The sequence below is a fragment of the Phallusia mammillata genome, chromosome 7, assembly GCF_965637545.1.
Source record: "Phallusia mammillata chromosome 7, kaPhaMamm4.hap1.1, whole genome shotgun sequence".
Lineage (NCBI taxonomy): Eukaryota > Metazoa > Chordata > Ascidiacea > Phlebobranchia > Ascidiidae > Phallusia > Phallusia mammillata.
The window spans coordinates 16,090,190-16,115,547 of NC_137258.1; the positions used below are offsets into that span (position 1 = coordinate 16,090,190).

The following is a 25,358-nucleotide window of genomic DNA, read 5'->3' on the forward strand; positions in this document are numbered from 1 at the left end:
GAGTCTTACAAACCCTCCGCACCTTCGGTGGCTATCTCCAAAGCAAATAAAAGTACAAAAGTTCAACGACAACGCTAATTTTGCTTACATTACCATAACAAAAGTCAACCCTAATGAAATGACTTTTCAACTCGTTTTCAAATCGCACCTGTTGTGTCAAACCAGCCCCGTGACATTTACAAAAGGACAATGTCACGTTTTCGGGTCTCTGCAGGGGGCGGTAACATTAATTTTTGATGATGATGTTCATTTGTTCAAATACTTTTTATTACATGTTTACTAATGGTAAGAATATGTGGTCATTCGTGTATGACAAAACTTGATGAAAATGAATGTGATGCAATAAAAAAAAATTAAGTCGTGGAGACATTTTATTAATGGTTTCAGTCAATTTTTTTTATTGCAAGTGCAGATTGTTCTCTTTGAACCAAGTTATTAAAAGTATTTGTGGGGAAAAAAGCAGAGGTTTGTGTCGCAAAATTTTTGAAACAAATATAAAATTTAAACGCCTTTGAAACAAATTGTATTGTACGAAGCTAAACTGGCATTTAAAATAGCAAAGGGAAAGACTGCAGCTGTTTGATAAGTTGACAAAATAAAAGCTTGTGGTAACTAACCGTTTCATTGTTTAGTGAACTATATCAAGTGTATAAGTGCCATGAGCGTACAAGAAAAAACAGATGTTATTAAAAGTGTTTCCGACAAAAACAAAAATCAGTTGTTTGAAAAAGCATTGGTCAAAACGGAAAATTCTGAGAATGATGCACAAAATGCAGTGGATTTGGCCATCGCCTTGAACGCATATCGCTTTACAGAAAGTGTAACAATGCATGGAGTCAGAAATATATTTCTTAGAGACACACATTTTTTGCGCAGGTAAGTCGTAAAAATCAATGTGTGCTGCTAGTCTTCCGGTTTTCCCCATTTGATACTTTTGTGCTTAAAATCAACTAAACCAACCAGTAGTCAGGTATATTGAGTGTTTTGTAGTCTAAAAGTATACGAGCTTGTTCCTTTGTAGACTTGTGTGGACATTCGTGGTTTTGGGTGGTCTTGGATATTGCAGTTACATAATTTTTCAAAGTTTCAAATCCTACTACACTTATCCCACAACACTCAAAATCAACACGGTGTTTGAAGCAAAGAGCGAATTTCCGGCTGTTACCATTTGCCCGTACAACACTTTTCAGTAAGTGTATGGGCTATCATGTATAGTGGGCTATTTAATAACAATTTTTTGAAAATGCGGCGGATTTTTCTTCCATGAAATAAATTAGCCTTTTTAAAGTCGATATAGGACATTTTTTTCCTTTAAGCAAAAACGAATGACATTGACATGTGTCAACAAATTGTGTTTCAGGCGAAGTGCCATGACAGCCAGCCAAATCAAAGCCGTCCATCAAATTTTCGGAGTATTTTATTTTCCATTGGACGGAGAACGAGTTAATCTAAGCGACTTCGACAATTTAAACTTTGTGGAATTCCTTCGTAATACCTCCTACAAATATCCAACCAACTAGTAAGCAACTTATAATATGTGACTAAAATGTCACACAAAAGTAGGACATGCGAATATACCACAAATGAAATTAAACATTTTTTTATTTCAGATGTGAAAAGTAATTAATTTGTGAAATTATAAGTTATAGGTAAAAGTAATTTTTTTTACAAAATTAGATTATTGTTGTATGTGCTGTTGTCTATTTTTAGTTTGTTGTTGCATCAATTATCGCTTGAACGGATTTTAATTGTTTTTATAGTTGCGTGTACAAAGGAAGGCTGTGTGGAAAGGATTTGCTTCAGACATATTTAACTGATTATGGATTCTGTAGGGTTTTTGACCCAAGCGCGGATCCACAACTAAAAGCACAAACAGCAACAGGTAAAATAGCACATATATATATATACGTGCTTTCATTATGGTAGGTCTACCATATTTTAATTAACATAAAAGCGAAGGCATTGCGCGGTGATGAGTTCAACTGTCTTAAAATTTTAAAAACTTATACAGATGAACGAAATTAAAAAAAAAATAATGACCTCGGAGGAAAAAGTTACTTTTAATTGAAATGAAGGATATGTCCTTCAAAATGCGTTATTCGATTACAAAAGGAATTATTCGATTACTGCAGTAGTTCTTAAGGCTAGGCCTAAACCTGGTGTAATATTGTGTCATAGCTACTTTTTGTCAACATGTTTAGGCAACACAAACTATTGCTCGCGATTAGAAAAAGATCGGGAATCACTGGATTACTGGGTAGAGCTATTAACACTATACCTCAGGGGACATTCACTTTCACAAGAGGACGTAAAGAGCTGAATTTGTTTATTTAGCGGCTGAAGAGGGGTTGGGTTGGGAAATAAGTATAAAATTTTACATTAGTAGCTAAATTTTTGGGCTAGTTTTATTGAATTTTAAATGCTAACACCTTACCCAGACCCTATAATAGCCCCAACCGTGAGCATTTTGGGAGATATAACGTTTTAAATGTAAAAAAGTTCTCTTTGCGCCACCTGTCGAAAATTTAGGCACTTTTGGATGTCGCGAGAGGTATGGTGTTAGTAGCTCCACCCGCTTACTGGGACTGTTAAAAATAAACTGCGGGATAACATTTCCTTATTTTGAGCCTACCCAGCTCTAATCTAATGCATGTGCATAATCCAACTAAGTTATATTATCTTGTTTTCCTTACAGGTCAGAGAGGAGGTATGGAATTTAGCGAAGCTTTAAATGAATCAGAATGGACAATGGGACCTTTTCTTGCATACGACGGTTTTCGTGTTACTGTACATTCTCCCGGAACAAAAGTGCATTATCTGCGGGATAAAGGCTTTTCACTTTTACCTGGCTATAGCACAGAAGTTGCTTTAAAGCGAAAGCATATCATTGTTTTGGTTAGTTTTATAGAGTTTCGAATAAAATAATACCAAGGTCGCCAACCCCTTGTTTGAAAGGAAAAAGTTAGTCGCAAATCAGTAATGTTTTCCCTTTGTTCTTTCCCTTTTTGTATGGTAACCTAAAACTTTTTAAACTTACATATCACACCAGGACCATTGAAACCGATAAACCAAATCAGCCGGTCACCAAGCATTTCCACATGGCAAGACGGTTTCTAATTTACATTACAGCCTCCACCGCACGGACAATGTGGACAGGCCAACCTTTCCTTTTATGATTCGTACTCAAGAGAAGACTGTTTGCTTGAATGTGAAACCAATCACACCGTAAAAGTGTGTGGCTGCAAGTTCTTTTATATGCCCGGTGATGCCCAAGTATGCCGACTTTCGCAAATGCCCAAATGCTTTTATGTACTGAAAGACGCGTTTGGAAATGAATCAAGCAAGTTATTGATGCCTTATTTGAATAGTTAACAAGATTCCAGATAAATAAACTATGTAGTGTGTTAACAGAAATATTTGACCAGACGAAATGTCGCTGTCCACAAGAGTGCAGCTACATTGATTATGAACTGGAAATTACCCACACCGCACCCACAAAGGGTTGGACAAACGTTCTAAAAAAGTTTCTTAACCTGGATTTCAGGTACCATAATACAGTGTTACAATCATCTTACAACTTATACTGACCTGTTTTTGAATCTTCTATACCTAGCAAAGCAATGGGGTTGCGCGTATACTATCAGAACTTCGAATATACCGAAATTGAACAGGTTGCTATTTATTCTGTGGAGAAACTGATATGTGATATTGGAGGAGCAGCTGGTTTATTCTTAGGATGCAGGTAATGATTGTGAGGGGGGGGAATATCCCCAAACATTTGAGATGGTGTTTTTGCTAAATTGTAAGTTGTGAACGACATATAACTTGGCGACTTTAAACTCCTTTTACTCGTGTGATACATGACAAGGGATTAGGGTTTCTTTCCCGGAATTCCGGGATCCCGGACAAATTCAGCAAAAAAATCTATCCCGGGATTTTCTCAAAAATTGATTGCTTTTTTGAATGGAATGATAAATAGTTCTATTGTTGCGAACAGTACAACAGTGTTAGAACCCACGTTATAGCTCTCCACTTCGTCAAATTCGCGTTATAGCTCTCCAGTTGGTGAAAATCAGTCAATTTTTAAAATGCCAAGACGAGTGATTATAGCGCTATCGACTTGTGTTACAAGGTTGTCGGTTCTAATCCTATCTCTGTAGCTTTTCGCCTAAATCGAAAACTGATTTCAATTTAAAAAATAATTTAACAAAAAAAGATTCAATTAACTTGCAATATAACAGGCAGCTCGACGGCGGCCTCGTGAAAAAAATGCATTTATGCTTTGCCGGTCAATTAAAAATAAAAATGAAACAAACAAACAAACAAATATTATAAATTTAACAAAAATTGAATAAAATCCCGGGATTTCCAGGCATTAAAGTTGTTTTGTCCCGGAATCCCGGGATAGGCCAAAGTGGCAAATTTGAGAAACCATACATGGGATGTAACGTTTGAACTCGATATAAATGCACATGCTTGTGGGTTTAGTATAAGTGATGCGCGAACACTTTGCGAAACCTCTAAAGTAAAAAGTTTGAAAGGTAAAAATTAAAGCCGATACAAATTCCTATCCGTAGTTTTGTGTGCAGGTAAACTAAGTACGAGCTTGCAGTATCAAGGGAAGGGGCAATACAGAAATCTTTTTATTGCCAAATTAAATACTGTTTTAATGTATAATTGCACCACTAAGTCAGATTATTTCGAGCTAATATTGCGTAGTCTTTAATAAATGTTAATATTGCGACTATACAACATCAAGCACCAAACTCTGTTAAGGGTATAATTTGGCCCTTGTCTGCACAAAAGTGCAAAACTTAGCGTATTCTTACTTTTCATCAAGTTTATTACGTTGCATGTTGTTATGTTTTGGTTAAATTAAGAACTGTGTTTGGTGAATCTCAAATAAATAAATAAGTAAGTGTAGTTTCATCTGGTAAAAGAAAAAATACTTGAACTTCTGAAATCGTTTTGTAAACATAAACAAACTTAAAAACCAAAAACACGCAAACAGTTGATTACTCACAGGTAAAAATTTAAGAAACTCCTTCATTCTTTATTGTTTCTGTTAAAACGGAAAATTTTGTTTTTCAGCTTTGTGACTTGTTTCGAGTTTGTTGATTTCCTGGGAGAACTGCTCTGGATCACTGGATTTCGAACTCAGCGCAAACGGGGAAGAAAACTTAACAGTCGCCAACAATCCGAATAACCCAAGAAGAAGTTAGAGTCATACTAAAACTGGCAAACTCTAAGCCACAGCGTTCAGCTGTTCTTGTTGTTCTCTACTTCTAGTCGTGATCTGTATTTGGTTTTAATATAAAATAGTGCAGAAAGCGCATGACTGCTTGTACAGGTGCGCTTAACTTGTTACATTGTTACAAAACTTGTTACATTTTTGTATGCAACAGTTACGTGCTACAAATGCTACAATAATTCGGAGGTCGAAAAAAGCTGAATTTCATTATTGCTATAGATGCGATGCTTATATTCATGGGAAATTTAAAATATTTCGCGACCCAGACTGGAAGGTGTCGCGACCCAAATTTGGGTCGCGACCCACTATTTGCGGACCCCTGTCGTAAGCGATCACCAATTTAGGTGTTTATTTCTAGAAAGGTAAACATTAATAAGGAGTCGCAATGCAGCACGTCGGCAAAAAATAAGGCGTGGTTTACCTTGTAACACTAATGGTACACAAATATCGACATAGTTTTTTAACAACTATTAACTCCCGTCAACGTCCCGGAACAAACATGGATTCTCTTTTCGACGGGCCTATATTGACTACAATTTACCGCTGTCGAAAATTCTAACTACGCCTGCATTAAACGATGGACAGAATATAATCGCATGCTATTGTGACCTCACAAGGAAAGTTTACACTCTGGTGCAATTTAACAACACGACACATGACGTACAGATACAGTTGAGTGACTTTGCGATGTAAGCATTGTATGTTCTGTCATGCGGATAGGATGTATTCAACATTAATTTTCAGGGCGTTCAAAATAAACAATGATCGTAAAAATTACTAGAGTATGACAAGAAACTGTAGTGTAAATTTAAAACCCACATATTGGTGCCTTGTGAGCGTTTGATGCGAAGAATCTAAAAAACTGCACAAATGAGGAGTACACAACCCAACTGGAATTGCGGGCACGAATTTCTCCAACCTTCTATAGTATCGTGTTACACCATGTTTAAGTAATTTGATTTTATTGTGTAAAATATTTCTTTCGTACCACAGTACCACTATCACTCGTTCATATTGGTGATGTACAGAATCGAAGTTTCGTTTCGACCGAAACCGAATATTCGGCGGTTTTGCGGAATAAATACGGCCGAATCAACCCAATCATTTATGACGTCACGCAAAGTCGTATACTACGCGTTTGACATAAAAACAGAGGTTTATCTACCAGGCAATCGTGCAGAATGGTTGTGTTGCGTCCTTATTTTAGTTCTGTGGGGTTTAACATTGCCTCAAACATGATTGCCAACCCGACAATGAATTACTGATTTTTTTTGTCTGCAGTGGGAAAAGCGTGAATGTTGTAAAAAATATAATGATTGAAGCGATTTTCGTTGGTACTAAGCAGAAAGGATGCGTTTAACGCTTTAAATGGGTGTTCGTAAAAGATTCGGTTTCAGCCGAATCGCAACAAACTATTTGGCCGAGACCGAATCTTTGTAAAAGTGGACGATTTGCCGAATATTCGGTACATCTCTAGTTCCTATACAAATACGCACTACAATCAAATACATCTTAAAATCGACAAGAAATCATCAGTGAATATTTTAGTACGTAACTAAAAACAACACACTTGTGTCACTTTTAAACTAATCCAGGGTCAAATTGGGCCCACAGACCCTGTGTTGTGCACTCCTGGCTTTAAACGTTTTTGTGTTGTTTATAGGGACATACTGATGAATATGAGTAATGGAACAAAAATGTGACACAATACCTATGGAAAAAATGTGACACAATATTTACAACGGCTATTTTTTACCAGATAAGATAATTGAAACCCACCCTAGAATCATGCTAAAAGTCGTAAATTTAAATATATATATCAGTATTTTTAATTTTATATGTCATGCTGACTCACTTGGTGTTGCACAGGGAGTCGAACCGCTTGTCATATGGGTTCAGGTTCGGTTCGGGTTCACTTGGTTTTGTTTTTAAGGGTTCGGGTTCGGTTCAGGTTTTTAAAAAATGTATATTTTCGGGTTCGGGTTTTGTTCCGGTTCGGGCAAATTATCCGGTCCGAACCGGTTTGCGGTTTTTAAACCGGTTCAAATTTTTATTCATGTCAATTTAACTCTAACCATCATCTACCTGGCCTTATCAAACTCCAAAAGAATTTTGCCCGTGCACCGTAATTTTTGACACGCCCTATAAGTGTTATCTCGCGTATTAGTTTTGAATAAAATCACAACATATAAAACAGACTGCATATTTTACTGGTTCGGTTCCGGTTCGGGTCCAACGCCAAACAAAATATGGGGTTCAACTCCGGTTCGGGTTTTTAGAAAATCGTAATTAGCGGTTCGGGTTCGGTTCGGGTTTAATGAAATAAACCGCTCAAACCGGTTCGCGGGTTCGGGTTCAGTTCCGGTTCGACTTCCTGGTGTTGCATTTTGAACTTCAATTTAACGCACAGACCGATTAAGAACATTGACTTATGACTTTGGTGCCCCATAGAAGAGTGAAAGCAAAGAAAAGCCTGGGAGATGAAAATATTATTCTGTAGTGGCAAAGTTAACAATTATAAAAGATGACCATTCAAGTTTGACCGCCATGTCGTATAAAAAAGGGCAAAAACTTGTCATTTTCTTTGATTCCATTGATAATGCGAAAGCAAATACCAGATAAAACGATCATTATTAGGTTTGGCAATTTGTGTCCACACCTGCTGTTATCAAACAGACCTTTTAGCACTTGAAATAGATTATGAAGTAACAAAAGAAACAATATCACGTTTTGGGGTCTCTGCAGGGGGCGCGATGACATTAATTTTTCATGATAATATCCGTTTTCTCCAACAAAATGTCTTTTGAAATGTCGAAATACAAGCCATATCAGTAGATGGTAATTTATCTGGTGACACAAACTAGGTAAAACATGTGACAAACCAGGTGATTGTGATGCAACAGTGAAGAAAACGCCGCAAATACGCTTTAATATGGTTTCTTTAGAAAATATTGATGTATTCTACAAATGGAGCTTGACTTGTTTGAAGCGAGTTTTTTGACGATTTTTAATTTGCGAATAATGTCAAAAGTTTAGAACCAGATTTACAAAAGTTGTTAAACTGCTTTTTTTCTTATTTTGCAAATAATATCAGGAGTAATTGCCATGGATGTACCAGAAAAAACAGTTGCTAAAAGTAAAATTAGAGACAACAATAAAAATAAGTTGTTTGGAGAGGCATGGGTTAAAAAAGAAAATTTTGTGGACGATGCCCAAAATGCAGTGGATTTGGCCTTCTCTTTAAAAGCACATCGCTTTACAGAAAGCGTTACAATGCATGGTGTAAGATACATGTTTCTAAGAGATACACACTTTTTGCGCAGGTAAGTCGGGAAAATCAATGTTTTGTGATCAATTAAATACAAATTTAAAATTACCTTGGCAACTTAGCAAAGTCTAAATTTTCAAATTTCCGAGTCGTTCAGCACATAAATGCAGCCTACTATGACCACATAATGTGCCCGGGACTTTAATTGCAATTTTATGTGACTTTTTGGTCACCCGGTCATCAATTCCATGAAAAACATCCAATAATTTAAACGAATTGTATGTTGTTTGTTTCTTCCCACGGTTACGGTGAATTCGTGAAATATTGCAGTAACCTCGCGTTTTAGGTTTGTTGAATCTTCTGCTTCTTTTGTAGACTTATATGGACTTGTGTCGTGTTGGGTGGTCTTGGATACTGCAGTTACATAATTTTTCAAAGTTTCAAATCCTACTACACTTATCCAACAACACTTAGAATCAACACGGTGTTTGAAGCGAAAGGCGAATTTCCGGCTGTTACCATTTGCCCGTACAACACTTTTCAGTAAGTGTGTATGCCAGGTTCGATGTATCTTAAGCAGTTGATTGGTTTACAAACGCAAGATCTGACACCACATAAGATAGTTTAAAACTTTCAAACTCCTCGCGGTTTTTCTAATATCTTTAAGAACCACCATACTGCAGTACATGATTTCGTAATTGCTTTGCGAGTATACCTTTGGCAACTTTCATACTGTTGCTCATCTTTAAAATTTGGGGATTGTTTTTTATAGTTTTAGTATCACCCTAAATGCAACTATGCAAACGTTTCATCTAAACCTAAATTGTGTTTTTATATTTTAGACGTAGTGCCATGACACCACGACAAATCCAAGCAGTTAAACAAGTTTTCGGTGAATTTTATTTTCCATTGGACGGAGAACGAGTTAATCTTAGTGATTTCGATGACTTAAACTTTTTGGAATTTCTTCGCAATACCAGCTTTCAATATCCCACCAACTAGTGAGTATGTGTCGCATTATGTGTAATCAAAAATCCACAAAGCTTGCAATAATTATAAATTAATATACAAAGTACAGGTTCGTTCGTTTGTTATGTTTTGTTTAAATTTATACGATTTTTGCGATATTCTTTTTTTGTTTGTGGTTGCATCAGTAATCGACACTACTTAGTAATTTTTTTAGTTGCACGTACGAGGGAAAGCTGTGTGGAAAGGAGCTGCTTCACACATATTTAACTGATTATGGATTCTGTAGAGTTTTTGACCCAAGCGCGGATCCAGATTTGAAAGCACAAACCTCAATAGGTAAAAACTGAAGTACTCTGAGAATATAAATTGTTACATATTGCAAAATAGAGCATCATAGATCGTGCAGACTGCATGAGCCGTTTTGTGTAAGTTTACTTCGGCTGGATGTTTTAACCGAAATACACCGGACAACCTTTTATAATCAAAGATCTTCGTTTGCAAAAGTTAAACCTAGTGAAAGCCAAATAAGTATAGTGTATAGTGTTGTTGCCAGGCATATTTCATAAAAATTTTTTGCTATTTTGTATATAACTCATTTGACGTTTCGACGTCTGAATCGGCGTGTCTTCAAAGAGGATAATATGTATACCATATGCCGGTTAAGCTAAAAAGAAAGTTTTTGGAGATAGTTATTGCACCACATTGAGCAATTTGTACTTACACTTGTCGAATAGAATTGGCACAGTGTAGCATCTGTAAAGTTTATTGAACAGCATCACTAACACAAACATAATAATTAAAGATGTGTAATTCTTCCTTGAAGTTTCTGGGAATATTGACCGGTGATCAATATTAAGTAATAAAAACAAAATCTGTTGGTTGGCAATTAATTTTATTTTCAAGGTCAAACAGGAGGTATGGATTTCGGCGAAGTGGTAAACGAATCAGAATGGACATTTGGACCTTTCTTGATTTACGATGGATTTCGTGTTACTGTGCATGCCCCAGGAACAAGAGTGCATTATCTTCGGGATAAAGGGTTTTCACTTTTACCTGGCTTTACTACAGAAGTTGTTTTAAAGCGACAAAAAATTACTATCCTGGTTAGTGTAAACCAGGGGTGCACTACGTTTTTGCTAAAACAATTAATATTAACTCAAACCCCTAGAAACAAAACATAATGAACCTTAACCAAACCCGAACACGTATGACAAGCGCTCGACTCCCTGATCTAAAAATACATGTGCACGGCCGCAAAAATATGCATCCGCGGCCGTTGGTTGCTGTGCACTGCTGGTCTAAAGAATATTTGTTTGTTAGAATGACTAAGGCATGTTTTAATCTCGCTAAGACTCTTCTTCACTTTCGCTCAGCCATTCTGTATGTCAGCTCCTCTTTGACGGTTTTAAAGGTTTTGTTGTCTTATAGCCTCCACCGCACGGACAATGTGGACAGACCAATCTTTCCTTTTATGATTCGTACTCAAGAGAAGACTGTTTGCTTGAATGTGAAACCAACCACACCGTAGAAGTGTGTGGCTGCAAGTTTTTTTATATGCCCGGTGATGCCCAAATATGCCGACTTTCGCAAATGCCTGAATGCTTACATGTGCTGAAAGACGCGTTTGGAAATGAATCAAGCAAGTTATTGATGCCAAATTGATTCGTCGAGCAGATTTCACGTACATATAATATGTATTTCATTAACAGAAATATTTGACCAGACGAAATGCCAATGTCCACAACAGTGCAATTATACTGATTTCGAGCTGGAAGTCATACACACCGCTCCGACCAAGGGTTGGACAGAAATTCTAAAGAAGTATCTCAACGTGGATCTAAGGTTTAATAGTATTTTGAATCTATTCATATGCTTGGATGTTAATTGTACTATTTTAAACCCAGCCAAGGATTGCAAATGCGCGTGTACTATCAGGATTTCGAATATACCAAAATTGAACAGGTTGCTATTTATTCTGTTGAAAAACTAATATGTGATATTGGAGGAGCAGCTGGTTTATTCTTAGGATGCAGGTACAGTAGTTTCATACTTGTCACCGAAAAGCGATAATTTAATATTGTAACAAATGTTATGAAAAAAAAATGATAAAGAAAATGATAAAATACTTTGTTTGTGAATATTGTTTAAAATTGTTTGTCATGCAGCTTTGTTACATGTTTCGAATTCGTTGATTTCGTGGGAGAGTTGTTATGGCTTTCGGGATTTCGACGTCAACGCAAAACGAAAAAGGAAAAGAAGACACAGCCACAAACAGTGCAACTAACATGGAAAGAACGGATTAAAACCATATTTAACCAGACACTGCAAACAAACTCAAAATAATCAACATTACCTGTCCTGGAGTATTTCAGGGCTAAGAGTTTGTAGGAAGAGACTGCTTGTAATTGACATTTATGTAATAGTTTTCATGATGAATCGAGAATAATCTGTTTTGAATTTGAGGTGTTTCAAGTGCAAACTATTCGTTTCAATTACCTCACAGTTTAATGCAAAAAAAATATTGTTTTCCATTTTCACACTTGCTGTACATATAGGTTTTCAAATAAGAGCTCTATTACAATTTAAAACTAATTACCTGAAAATGAAAATATTGGACTTGGAAACGGAAGATGAAAAAAAGGAAGAAAACCAGTCCGAAAATGAAGAATGGGTAAACGACGCAAAGTTCGGTGATGCAAAAGATGCAACTGATCTGGCGATTTCGCTCATGGCTCATCGATTCACTGATAGCGTTACAATGCACGGACTGAAATACGTGTTTATGAGGGACGCTCATTACCTGAGAAGGTTATACTGATTTTCTTTACATCTCCATGCAATTTTAAGAGAGATTTTAGGTTTTAATCTGTGCATGTAGATTTAAAGGCTGCAAAACAAAATCATGTAACTAAAATAAATCGTATAATCAGATTTCATACTTTTACGCAACCACACTTTTAGGTTCATTTGGACGTGTGTGGTTTTTCTGGGAATGAGTTATTGCTTGTTCATTATTTATCAAAGCTGGATCGCCTTTCTCTCCTATCCGACCATATTGAGCGTGAGTAGAAAATTTGAATCAAAAAGTGAGTTTCCTGCTGTGACCATATGCCCCTACAACGTATTCAGGTTAGTCTTGAAAGTGTTTATTAAACTATGTGGTGATATAGGTTAGACTGTTTGACTATTTCAAAGTTTTTTTTGTGCAGCATGGCTATAATCAATCATTACCAAAATCGTTGTACGGTATCAAACGTTAAATACGTACTGTTGCGATTATGATCATTTTTTCTAAATCTGAGGATGTATATAAAGTGCTTTACATCGACCACGCATTCTGCTTTTTTTAACAAAAAAATCCCCAATACTTATCATGGCAAATTTACATGTTTTGCAAATTGTTTCGCTCCCTAGAAAAAGTAGAATTACTGAACGACAAGAAAAGGCGTTGGGACGCCTTTATGCTTCGTACTTTGTTCCTCTCGATGATAATCCGGTTGATCTGAGTGAATTTGATGACATGGACATGCTGGAATTTTACCGAAACGCGAGTCACGACATTCACACTGATTAGTATTTTATTTGTTTTAATATTTGATTTTTGTGTAATATTTCAACGTAGCTTATAGTTGTTTTTAACAGCATCAATTTTTCTTGTGTCAGTATAAAGATATTACTTATCTTGACATTTTTTAACATTTGCAGTTGTGTGTATAAAGGAAGGCAATGCAAAGACAATCTTTTCAGAACAACCATAACCGACTACGGTGTGTGTCATGTATTTGATCCATCTGATAGCCCCGAATACAAGTACCAAAATACAGCAGGCAAGTAATCAATTTACTTGCACCAGCATTGCAAACCCTGATTTGTTTACAATTTTAGGACAACCGGGTGGTTTCGAGTTTTCTGAGGCAGTTTATGTTGATGACTGGACATATGGGCCTCATATGGCGTACGACGGTTATCGAATAGCTGTTCACTCACCTGGAACGACCGTATTTTTTCTTCGTGACAAAGGGTTCTCACTGTTACCTGGATACGCAACAGATGTGGCTATTCACAAAAAGAAATACGGATTTTTAGTGAGTGGCATTAACAATTTAAACATATATCGCATACTAGATTTCATTTAAGGTCAAATAAGTGCGACGTGCGTTCAGAGATAGCAAAAGCACACCTTTCAAGTAGAACTGTATTGATAAAATAATCACTTGACAAAAAACGTGGTGTAATAGACAGTCCCAGACAAACACATTGTTACCACAAGTAATTTTAGATTTTTTTGTTCACTTATGAATTAGTATGGGCCAGAATTGAGTTTCCAGTTGTGACAACTTACATACAAATATAGTAAACTTCGATTCATCTAGACCCGATTGGACCAAAATATTGTCCGGATTAAGCGAAGATCCGGATTTACCTAGGTTTACTGGTATGGTTCACTGTTAGGAGATATTAAACAACGAGTAGTAATTAACAGTGGAAATGAGACCTATGACTGCCATATTGTGTCTGTCTATTTCATGTGGGTTGGTCACTTGCAAATACCTAAAGAAGATTAAATATGCTGCGTTTGGCCAAATAAACAGGTTTTTTTTTTACTCAAAGTATTTCGATTTACAGCCCAAGCCGCATGGGCAATGTGGAACATCAAAGTTGGAATTCTTTGACGAATATTCACAGGAAAATTGTATCGTAGAATGTGAAACTCGTTTTACTGTGGAGTCATGTGGCTGCAGGTATATCTATATGCCTGGTGACGCCAAATACTGTTCGTTGTCGGAGCTCGAGTGGTGCAGCTACGCATTTTTTAGTTCATTTGCGAACGATACAGGTCAGTGAAGAAGCCCTTTATCCTATGTAAATCTTCGATGCTTGGCCGACTTCGATGTTTAAGTTGTAAAGAAACCAGCATACTCGTATCGTAACATTAAAATACTCCGTACATATTTTGAGACGTGTAGCCAGTTATTGTGTGCTATCTCATCTCGATCTACAAGCTCATTTAACTCAAGTATCGAATTGCCACAAAAGCTTGCCAACTTTAATTTGAAATGATTGATCTGGGTATCTTAATATTCAGACTCGTTTAAAAAAAAAAGATTTTGTCAAAAGCCTATTTTTCCTAATTCTGTAACTTTCAAGAAAATACCAAAGTGTATGCAATTTGCCTCTTAAAATATTGTAACTTACATCAAAGGCGAGATGTTGTGAAAGCAATTTCTTTCTGGCACAGAAACTGTGAGGTGTTTATCTAAACCAGCAAGAAATCAGTTCACAACGCCTATCGAAACACTCGTCATTGCAACTCGCCTGACCAGATTCCCCCAAAACGTTCTTTGGTGTGTAGCCAATAAACCAAACCAAATTGTTTTTGCTTTTCTTTAGCTATTTTTGACAACACGAAATGTGACTGCCCACAAGAATGCAGCAAAATTGAGTATGACTTGCATATTACACACACAGCTCCTACTCAGGGATACAAGGATATTATGCTGCAACTGATAAACATCAATATCGAGTATGAAAAACGTTTGTTGTAAAAACTTGTAAATACTGTAAAAAAAGTTTGTTTCTAATTGTCCGACTAATAATAATGCAACAAACCTTTTCAAACTGTACCATTTTACTCAATTCAACACAGCTTTATCTACATTACCTCTAACGACAGCACCCAAAGCTGTTCTCCGATAAACATATGTTTTGTTATGTCACATAAACTGGCCTGTATGAAAGTTTGTTCGAAAAACAAGCGAAAAAGCATGTTCTTATTTTATTCCGTTTGTATTCTACAGTAGTGCGATGCAACTTCGGTTGTATTACACTGATCTGGAGTATTGGGAATTGACAGAGACAGCTGTGTACAGTTTTGAAAGACTGATGTGTGATGTTGGTGGTGCTGGAGGACTTTTCCTTGGTGTCAGGTACGTAATTTATGATCCAATATACAAAGAAAAGATTGTATGATTTCCATTTTTACAGTTTTGCCACCATGTTCGAGTTTGTGGACTTCAGTTTTGAAATGATGTGGGTTTGGATTTTGCGGCAATATGCTTTGCGGAAAAAGCGACAAAATCAAGTTCATGAAGTCATACAATAAAAACAGCCAAATTTTGAGGAACGCTCTAGTTAAGGCGTCATTTCATTTTCTCTTGAATTGCGCACATAATTATGTGTTAAAATTATGTTTGGTCCTGAAACTTTGTTGTAAGTCTGATTATTAAGATTCGTACGCAAGTATTTCTTCTAAGTATGGCAAAAACAACTATTTTTTACCCAAAATTATGACGAATAATTCTACAAAACATTACAATAGTACATGTTTGACATGGTGGATAGTTTTAAGCCCTTTCTTATATTGCTCATAATACGCGTTTTTCGTTACATAACAATAAAAATATCTCGAATTTGCAAACCTATTGAGTTTGCAAGCGTAAACCATTTAAACAACTTGACTTTTTGCGACTGTTTTAATGTGTCTATTTTTAGCGCAATTTGTGTCTATTTTCAGTGCAATCTTTATGTGGTTTCAAGAAAGGCGTTGGTAAATAATCGCAAAATGTTTGCTTGTCACTGAAAATATTTTCACCAGAAAAAAATTGTCGGGGTAGCACATCTTTCCAAGTGTGAAAAGACTTGGCAATATAATATTGTACATCGTAACCCCGAATCGAAAAACTTTAATAAACCGTCTTTTTGAAAAACTTGTAACGTTAACTACTAAGTGCCAACGTCTTTCTACTGTTAAAATTTAACACAACAAGTTTTATTTTCTCAGCAAAATTGTCTGCGGTTGATATCGACAAATCTTCAACCAAGCAGAACTTTAATACAAAACTAGTAGATTTCTTCGAGATTCTTTCGAGACACATCTGTACTAACGTGCAACTGCAAAACTGCAGCACAAACACAAACACACAACGATTTTCGCTAGACTTAAGCGAGAACTTCCTGGAATTATCTAACAAGGCTATTAGTCTAAAACCGTCACGTGACTTTGTAGCCAATCTCCACCTTCCATGGTTGCGTTATGACGTTGCATTATAATAGCAAATATATAATAGCAAACATTACCAAACACTGAATACTTGAATCCAAAGTGAATACTTCAATAAATGTGCCGATGAACAAACAAGATATAAAATCGAACAACTAGGTGTCAATACAAGCAAAGTAAAACTTGCAAAGAGAAAAACTTCAAAAGTTTTTTGAACAAGCAAGCAGTGCATATACGCTTATAAAAACCACATCCAACATTATTTAAAGTTGTTTTTCAAATTTCAGAACACATTGATTTTTGATCTTTATTAGCTGTTGTTTTTGTTGTATTTGTATTTGATGTTACCGTTGATAAATCGTGGTGATGTGCTTATGTGTACCTGCGTATGGCGATTCAGCGAATGATTAATCTGTATGTAAAGTTGATGTAATGAAGTCGGTAAACATTGGAAACAAGGTGAGATTCGAAAGTTGCGAATTAATGAAAGCATTTAATTACGAGTGTTGGTTTTGTCCAGACTTTACTCTTTACACAAAAAGTTTACATCTTTTAGATCTTCAATTATAAAACTGTTTAAAATGAAGAATTATACAATTGCGTTGTTGTATTTTTATTGGCTGTAAGATGTTCGTGGGACCTTGTCTTAATTGTCCCTAATTGTTTGAAGTTTAAAAAAATTGTTCCAGATACTAGCTTTCTCAGAAACCTAAACGAACTTTTCGAAGATATGTTGGACCCAAATCAACAGTTTGACGACATTTGAGTGCTTGAAACAGTTCGACAAAAATAAAGTTGTTGATCTGCTGAAGGTTTATGCACTATCATGTAAGCATATCAAAAAAAATGTGAAAAAAACATTAAATATATGTTTTACAGGCCAGTCAAAAATCAGTAGAAATTTAGTCATGTTTTCAAAATAATTATTTTGTGTATTGAAAGCGATCTACTCCGTAAGATTGACCTCCAAACACTATAGTTAACGCGTTTTCAATCGCAAAAACGTGCAAAGTTGTTATTTAGTTAGGCATATGACCAAGTTTTTGCACGGTACCCTATGTTATAGTTGCAACAACGATCTTTGTGACAATGATTTGGCAACACTGATAATTCTAATTTTTTAGTTGGCAACACTGATTTTCGGGCCACCTATAAAATGTGCCTACAGGCCAGCAGACCCTTTATCCGGCACTGGACATGCATATGTCACCCCCATTAACAAACAGAATTGTTTGGCTAAAAAATGATCGGTAATGACTGATGGTGTCCAGTAAAAAAAGAGTTATTTTGGGATATTTACATTTCACAGTATTATCTAATGACGATAGGCACATTGTGAGATTGACTTATAGTATTGATTAGATTTGTTTGATTTTGGTTATTGTTCATTATTTGTGTTCGACAACTGAATATGTCGTATATCACCACGCAAGCACGACAAAGATCTTGCACAACAATTGAAAAACGTGGCTCAAAGATGGGGTAGATTGATAGAAAGCCTGATCGACCGCCAGTTTCCTGTCCAGTAAATTTTTATCGCTTGTTTGTATGTGAAGACAGAGGAGTTGAAAACATCTAGTTGCGAAAGATGTCAGTTCAAAGCATCAATAAGCAAATTTGAGAAGTTTTATTATCCGCGTTTTAAAGATTTTGTGTTTGATCAAAATGGCAAATTGTAGCAGGGTTTAGGCCACACAAGGCAGCAAAATATGATGACGATACAGTTATGGTATATTGGTGTAAACATTAAAGCTGTTCTTTTTTGGCAAAAATTTAACCCTTAAGTATTTGAACGGCAATCTTTAGAATATCAACAGCGTTTCTACTGTTTGCACCAGGTCGTTGTGATTAGCCGTTAAAATAGAAAACATGAAACTGACGGAAGCACAAAACAAAACATTAGACAATAGTGAGAAGGAAAAACAAAAGTTAGAAAACAAGACTATCGCATTATGGATCGCAGCTCTACGATTCACAGACAACACAACAATGCATGGTTTACGATACGTATTTCGAAGTGATTCGAACATTATGAGAAGGTAAATCAAAAGTAAACTGTACGATAGTTGTTGAACATCATTGCAAAACACAGTGCAACAAAAAGTGACTCTTTCTTTACAGATTGATTTGGTTTTGCTTTATTTTGGGCGGAATGTCGTATTGCATTTACATTATGTGTCGAAGTGTAAATGATTATTTCGAATATCCAACAGTAATGAGAAGCAAGACGAAATACGAACCATCAAGCGTTTTTCCAGCTGTTATAATTTGTTCTTACAATATCTACCAGTAAGTTTAAAATGGCCAAATTATAAATACATCTATAGGTTTCAATGTTAAAAATTAATCCTTCGCCCCCAAAACTAAATATTTTTAACCTACGAAAGATCGTTTTACTCACGCAAATTAATGATTTGACCTTAACATGCTATAGAAAAACTATACTGAATGTACCAAAAACAGTAAATTTACCAAGTTTATTTCACCAGTTTAGTCCTTTTTAGCAGAAGTACTTTCAATGACCGAAAAATTTCCCTACACTATCACTCCCAAAAGCGATTTTGATCAATTATGTATCTTTGATTTAACAGAAAAAGCTCGTTGACTCCAAAGGAAGAACGACTGCTAGAAAGTATGTTCAATAATTATGGATCAAAAACATTTGACAAAGAAATCAACGTTACCGATTATGAATACCTTGACGGAATGGAATTTATGAAAAGGACGTCGTTCAAAACCGTACCAGATTGGTAGGCATTAGGAATACATTGTAATTGGCTACTCTACTACGTGACTTTTTGACATCATTACTGACATTACCTGATAACATAACACTGAAACTTATCACATCTATTATCTAAATCTTGAAACATTGGCGAAAGATCTCTAAACAGTTCTATAAATAAATGATACCTCTCAAGTGATCACAAGACAAGCATTTTTGTAAGTTCTTTTTTTGTTAAAAAAAGAAATGAATTGCACAGCAGCAGTAAGAAAATAAATATTTTGGTTTGTGGATAATTTTATTTTGGTTTGTGGATAATTTTTTTAGAAGAAATCAAACACTGTCTTGAACTTTGGGTCAGTACGCTTGCTTTATTGTTAATCTGTTGGGTGATTTGCAGTTTCTTTTGCATTTTTTGAAGTTTTTTTTACAGATGTACAAATGCTTTATTTAATTCCAGGTGCCTGTTTCATTCTCGAGAATGTCGAAGTGAAATAATGGGAACTGCGGTGACGGATATGGGAATTTGCATTCGAATTGGAGCAAATGCATCAAGCACATTAGAACAAACCGCAATAGGTAATGACAACATTGTATTTAGTACTTTGTGAGTCACTTCTGAGTAACTAGTACGCAGAGAAATAACTGAAAGTCTGTTTTCTGTCTTACACTATGTCAGGGGTCACCAAACTGCGGATGCGGCCCTCGGTGTCATTTTATCCGACTCGAAAAGGTATTTTTGGTTCAACAAAACGTATGTGATATCTTTAAAGATTGCGCAAACCTCCAGAATGGATTATAGTAATAAATTTATCTGATATAACAAGATTACAACGCATAGGTATAATCCAAAAGTTGTTTGTTACGTCACACACAATAGCAAAGAATATGTATATTTGTGCACGAACAATTTCCCTCTTTTGTTATTTGTGACAGAATAAAGGAGCATCAGTTTGTAGATGAGACACTTATACATTCTTCCTAATTTTACAATTTAACAGCAGCACCATCTGAATACAAATAGCATCGTGAAAAGACATAAGCCCTTGGCCTTCCCGTCAAAACCGCCTCTCGAGTTTTAGTTTGGGAAAGACTACGTAAGGGCTTGTTAGCCATGCGAGATTATTGAAATTATCAAGCCCTCTGTGAAAAAGTTTGGTGACCCCTACACTATTTGAATGCTCCAATAGTACATTTGAAGCACAACACACATTCTATATGTTGGTGTTTCTGTGCATGACTTTTCTAAATTTCGTTTTAATCTTTTTTTATCAAAACAGTAAAAAGCAGGAGCCTCCCGAAAATCTGACCATTTCTGATCATATATGTATTATAAGGTTTAGGTGAAGGATTGGATGTAGGTTTGGAGCAAAATGAATCAGAATGGACAGTCGGTCCTTATATGTACTACAGTGGATTCCGAGTTTCAATTGATCCAGCAGACAGCCACATAACGACGTTGCGGCATAGGGGGTTTTCCCTCTTGCCCGGTGACATCACAGATGCTGTTCTATCTCGAAAAGAAACAACACTGCTGGTAAAAGAATCGTAATACTTGGTAAAGCAATATGCTAACACAATGATAGGTTACCTTCAGACCAGATACACTGTTTCAAAGTTTTATGTATTATCAGTGCAGCTGGTGACAAGATTTTGGCCGTAGAGCTGGTATAGTCAAGCTGGTAAACCGAGTTTTTCTCCGTTTTATGTCCAGTTGTAGCACCCACAGGATGTGGTTCGAATTAGCTTTTCGGCTTGAAAGTCGAAACAAACTGTGTTGTAAATTAAAAATACATGATATAAACCAAGTATTTTAAAACAAAAATAAGCAGGTAAATGGCGGCCGTTGGTAAAATAAGAATCTGTGACGCGGCCGTCCCAGCAAAATGGTTGTTCAACCCTGCACTAAGGTTTTCTTTTCTTTTTTTGACGTAACAAAGAGCATTGTTCGCGTTGTTCGTAAGCAGAAAAACAACGAAATTTTGTGGGCAGCAAAAACTTATTACTTCATCTTTTTCATGTTAGTGTACAGAGGCTAAAAATACAATGCTTCATTTTGGTAAAAACTAAAAATTGCCGGAATTAAAGCAATCCTGAAACAAGTTGCTTGTATTATGATGTCAGAATTTAACAAAATGACAAACAGTAACTGTTGCCACTACGTTGAAACAAAAACTAATTATGACCCACCAAACAAAATGGGTTAAAAACCTAGGATGTAACTTGGGGTTCGACCAAAGGCTGAAGAATATCGTAGGGGTTCGGCCGTTATAAAAAGGTTAAGAACCACTGACATAGCGCATTGTTTGCTGTTAATCGACATCATTGCCGTATTTAATTTTTTTTGGATATGCCGATATATCGATAGTTATATTTTTAGGACAAACGTTTATAGAACAACACGGATAATTCGACAATCAACCTAGACATGACTTTTCTACGGGATTCGACCCACGACACGCTCTATAGATCTATATGTTGATCGCTTGTGTTGTTAAGTTAACTACAACTTTGTGACATACCTTAGATGTGGTTACATGCGACCCAATACTTTTAGAAATTATAAATATATATCACTGCTGGTGGTCTATATTGTTATACAAGAGACCAAACACACTGCAATGCGTTTATTTAACCGAGTTTTTAAGCAGCCTCCGCCGTATGGACAATGTGGAGAAGTCAAACTAGCAAATTATGATCGGTACACGAGGAGGGGTTGCTTGAACGAATGCGAAGCGAACTACACAATAAAACAGTGCGGATGCCGTTATTATTATCATCCCGGTAATGAGAAAACGTGCAATTATGCTCAAGTCTTCGTCTGTTTGCAGGAAATCATGAAATTGTATGAAAACCAATCAAAAGGTATTTAAATTAGATGTTGTTGTTTTTAAATTTCTTCAAAGAAATTTGATCGTCTTTGACGCGAGATAACCTTGCAGCGAACCATAGTCTGTCTATACCAGTGGTTCTCAACCTTTTTTCTTTCGTGGCCCATTTTCATTGCACAAAAATTCTGTGGCCCAGTAAATTTTTATGAAAGAAAGAAACAACTATAAAGTAGATTCAGAACAAAAAAAACTGCAGGCCATATTTCAAACAGATAATATAGTTCAAAATAAGTTCATGCAAAAAATCATAAAACAGCACTTCCCTTCTTCAAGCATTTTCAGTTATGACCGAATAATTGGACAATTGATATGCTGCTATTATCTGGCTTTATTGTAATCACAAAGTAGTTTATTACATCATAAACATACGCCGTTGCAGAAAGTCAAAGTAACTTTATACCGTAAATAGAATAATTCAAATTAATTCACATTCCTTCTCAATTCCTCCCCAAGCCATTATTCTTGTAAAATTGAGTGTAGTGACACAAATGAAAATTCTTAAAAAAAGCTTTCTATTTGATTGGTCTGTGGCCCAGTCAAAATGCTTCCATGGCCCAGCTGGTCTGTACCGATTATTTACTTACATAGAAATCTGCCTTTGTGGGTTTTTAATCCAGAAAACAAAATTACGCCTCAATTAGTGTACTTCATTTCGATGAGGTGTAGCACAATTAAATACGAACACTTGATTGTTACAGATATATTCAGTTTTTCCGAATGTAATTGTCCACAAGAATGCTTTTACATTGAGTACAAAGTATCAGTGACCAACACGAAGAGAAGCCCTCAATATACCTCACGTTTTAAATTCGTAGGTGGCTTGGATCTCAGGTGCATTACAACCCATATATATCACAGCCGTAATTGTTCTTAAAACGATTAATATGTTGATGTTTTCAAATTGCTTTGTAACATTTACCCAAAACCGCTTTGAAATGTCGTACATCAGCTTTACAGTAGTTTAAACCTTTTGAAAGGTCCAAACTTAGAGTATGCCGTATTTATCCAGAAAGTAGAGCCGTATGCCGTACCTATATATAACATTGTTTAATTTTTGCATATTTTACCAGCTTACAATTTTCTTCTTTCTGGATAAATAAACGAATTTTTAATAAATTTTAGCAAAGGAACTGCACTTCGGTTGTACTATCCAAATCTGGAATATACTGTAGTCACTGAAGAGGCAGTTTACAGTTTTGAAAAATTAATGTGTGATATCGGAGGAGCGGGAGGTCTTTTTCTCGGATGCAGGTGACAAATTGTCGCACTTCTCAAGTAGTAAACAGCCTTTTTAGAATTTAGGACACAAGACACGAACTTAAGTAGTAACTTTAGTATAAAACAAATTGCCAGCGAAGTGGAATAAAACGTATTCATTTTATTTAACAGACGTTTCGACAAAAATATTTGTCATCGTCAGTGAAATATAAAGTACAAGCGAAAACAAGTTTTATTCCACTTCGCTGGCAATTTGTTTCATACTAAAGCTTTTTTAGAATGTTTCCAACTGATTACGATAAAACTACCACAAGGGGTGTATGTCAGTGTCTCTATTACAAACCATAATCATTGACCAATCTCTACTGTTGGTAATGACGGTGAAAAAAACTGTGTAGATAATGTAAGTAAGATGATATTCTATAAACGACCATAACCATTACGCCATGCAGCACACCAAAAAGACTACTAGATGCAGTTAGCTATAAATTCAATGGCCAACTTCTGAGCACCAATTGTAAAGTCAATGATTTCGCAAAAACGACTTTGAATTGATTTTTGTTGATATTTTAAAGAATATAAAACTATTCTTTTGCAACTTTGTTTTGTTTGTTTTAGCTTTGCAACCCTATTTGAGTTCTGCGATTTCAGTTTTGATATATTTTGGATTTGGCTCTTCAGAAAAATGCAACAACGACAAAGAAAGAATAGCATTAGTGTCAATAGTTAAAATCTTAACACTTTTGGTAACTGAAATTAAAAGACTGTAAAAAATCACGTATTTCTCTTTTGTTACAATGGCTTGTCCTATATTTTGGCCTTCACCGCTGTAAAGTATTTTGAGCAAATTTTTTTGAACTATTAATGTTAGACACGTTTATGTTTATCACCTATTTAAAATAAGCTACCCCCTAAAATGGTATATGTGGACTAAACAACACTAGTTGTAATTAAAACATGAATTTCAAAAAGACATTTGTTTTTGTAACATTTCCTTTTCAAAGGAATGAGTTGTTTCCACAATTCCTAGTTTACTTTTACGCCTTTACACGTTCCAAGTACCGACACATAATTATATCCTTTCTTATCCATTTTAAGTGGTTTTAGCTGCGTACTTGCGGTAACACGCGTATTCTCTTACACTTATACGTTTGAAACAACTGTTGTTAGTGGATTATAACTTTCTGTGCATTAAAATTCTGGAAATTCGGCAAGCAAAATAAATTAAATGTCAAAAATCAAGCTTGTTGTGTTAGGTACGAAACGCAGACAATGTGTATGTTATGACGTTAGAAGTCCAGCAGTGATGTGTTTATGTTTGTAGACAGTGGGCAATTAACTCGCATGGGGTTTTGATCCCCAAGTATAATAATGTTAATCCTGGGATTACTTGACGCTCAACGTGAACAGAACAAGCCAAAACAATCTGTCAGGTGCTTATTTATTTTTGAAACTGCGCTAGTGATCGATTGTGACGTTTGGATGGCAATGTCTTTGTGTTTGCGATTGAGCGAAGAACAACTGACCGCAAACAAACGTTGGCGCGCGACCATTGTCATTCAAAATACACGCAATGCACCTGTTATACGGAATGCAGTTTTGAAAAAGAGTAATTAATTTTTTATGAAATGCAAACAAAATAGGTAGATCATAGTAATAGTTAGCAAAACAATACCTAGCTTTCATCGGATATCTATAATGTGAGTTATAAATTTTATTTGATTAGTAAGTTGAATAGAACTTAACAGCAGTAAAAAGTTTAGCATAGTTTATGTAATTTAGTTATTTAATTATTTGTTTTTAATTATGATGTTAAATGTTATGATAGAACAAATTTCAAGAATAAAAATTAGAAAAAAAAACATTAAAGTGGGGTCGTAGGGATAAAAATCTACATGAAAAAATTAAAAAACCTTGTTGCAAAAATATAGAACTCTTCAGAGAAAAAAAATTAAACGGGATTATAAGGTGTTTCTTTAATGGCAAGATCACTGTAGGGCAGTGGTTCTCAAACTGTGGTACGCGTACCACTAGTG

The 25,358-nt window shown here is 35.6% G+C and overlaps 3 protein-coding genes across 4 annotated transcripts; all 3 read left to right on the top strand.

The window, feature by feature from the left end:
- Positions 1–8,356: 8,356 nt before the first annotated feature.
- On the top strand, positions 8,357–11,831 carry LOC145239043 (acid-sensing ion channel 2-like). Its single transcript, XM_080102332.1, has 9 exons — positions 8,357–8,574; positions 8,895–9,062; positions 9,362–9,520; positions 9,703–9,824; positions 10,392–10,591; positions 10,917–11,127; positions 11,198–11,330; positions 11,393–11,521; positions 11,654–11,831. Exons 1-9 carry the CDS (start codon positions 8,357–8,359, stop codon positions 11,829–11,831), a joined length of 1,518 nt encoding a protein of 505 aa, XP_079958458.1.
- LOC145238937 (acid-sensing ion channel 1-like) lies at positions 11,660–16,017 on the top strand. Its single transcript, XM_080102227.1, has 9 exons — positions 11,660–12,296; positions 12,450–12,617; positions 12,903–13,061; positions 13,194–13,315; positions 13,374–13,573; positions 14,115–14,325; positions 14,880–15,012; positions 15,287–15,415; positions 15,474–16,017. Exons 1-9 carry the CDS (start codon positions 12,091–12,093, stop codon positions 15,589–15,591), a joined length of 1,446 nt encoding a protein of 481 aa, XP_079958353.1. The 5' UTR covers positions 11,660–12,090; the 3' UTR covers positions 15,592–16,017.
- Positions 16,018–18,114: 2,097 nt separating this feature from the next.
- Positions 18,115–24,554, top strand: LOC145238936 (bile acid-sensitive ion channel-like). Of its 2 annotated transcripts, XM_080102225.1 has the most exons (10): positions 18,115–18,527; positions 18,610–18,777; positions 19,080–19,238; positions 19,674–19,792; positions 19,893–19,946; positions 20,551–20,750; positions 21,865–22,078; positions 22,803–22,935; positions 23,227–23,355; positions 23,941–24,554. In XM_080102225.1, the coding sequence occupies exons 1-10, from the start codon at positions 18,358–18,360 to the stop codon at positions 24,050–24,052; spliced, it is 1,458 nt and encodes a 485-aa protein (XP_079958351.1). In that variant the 5' UTR covers positions 18,115–18,357; the 3' UTR covers positions 24,053–24,554. The 2 variants fall into 2 exon arrangements, with proteins under 2 accessions (XP_079958351.1, XP_079958352.1); XM_080102226.1 differs by lacking the exon at positions 19,893–19,946.
- Positions 24,555–25,358: the final 804 nt, after the last annotated feature.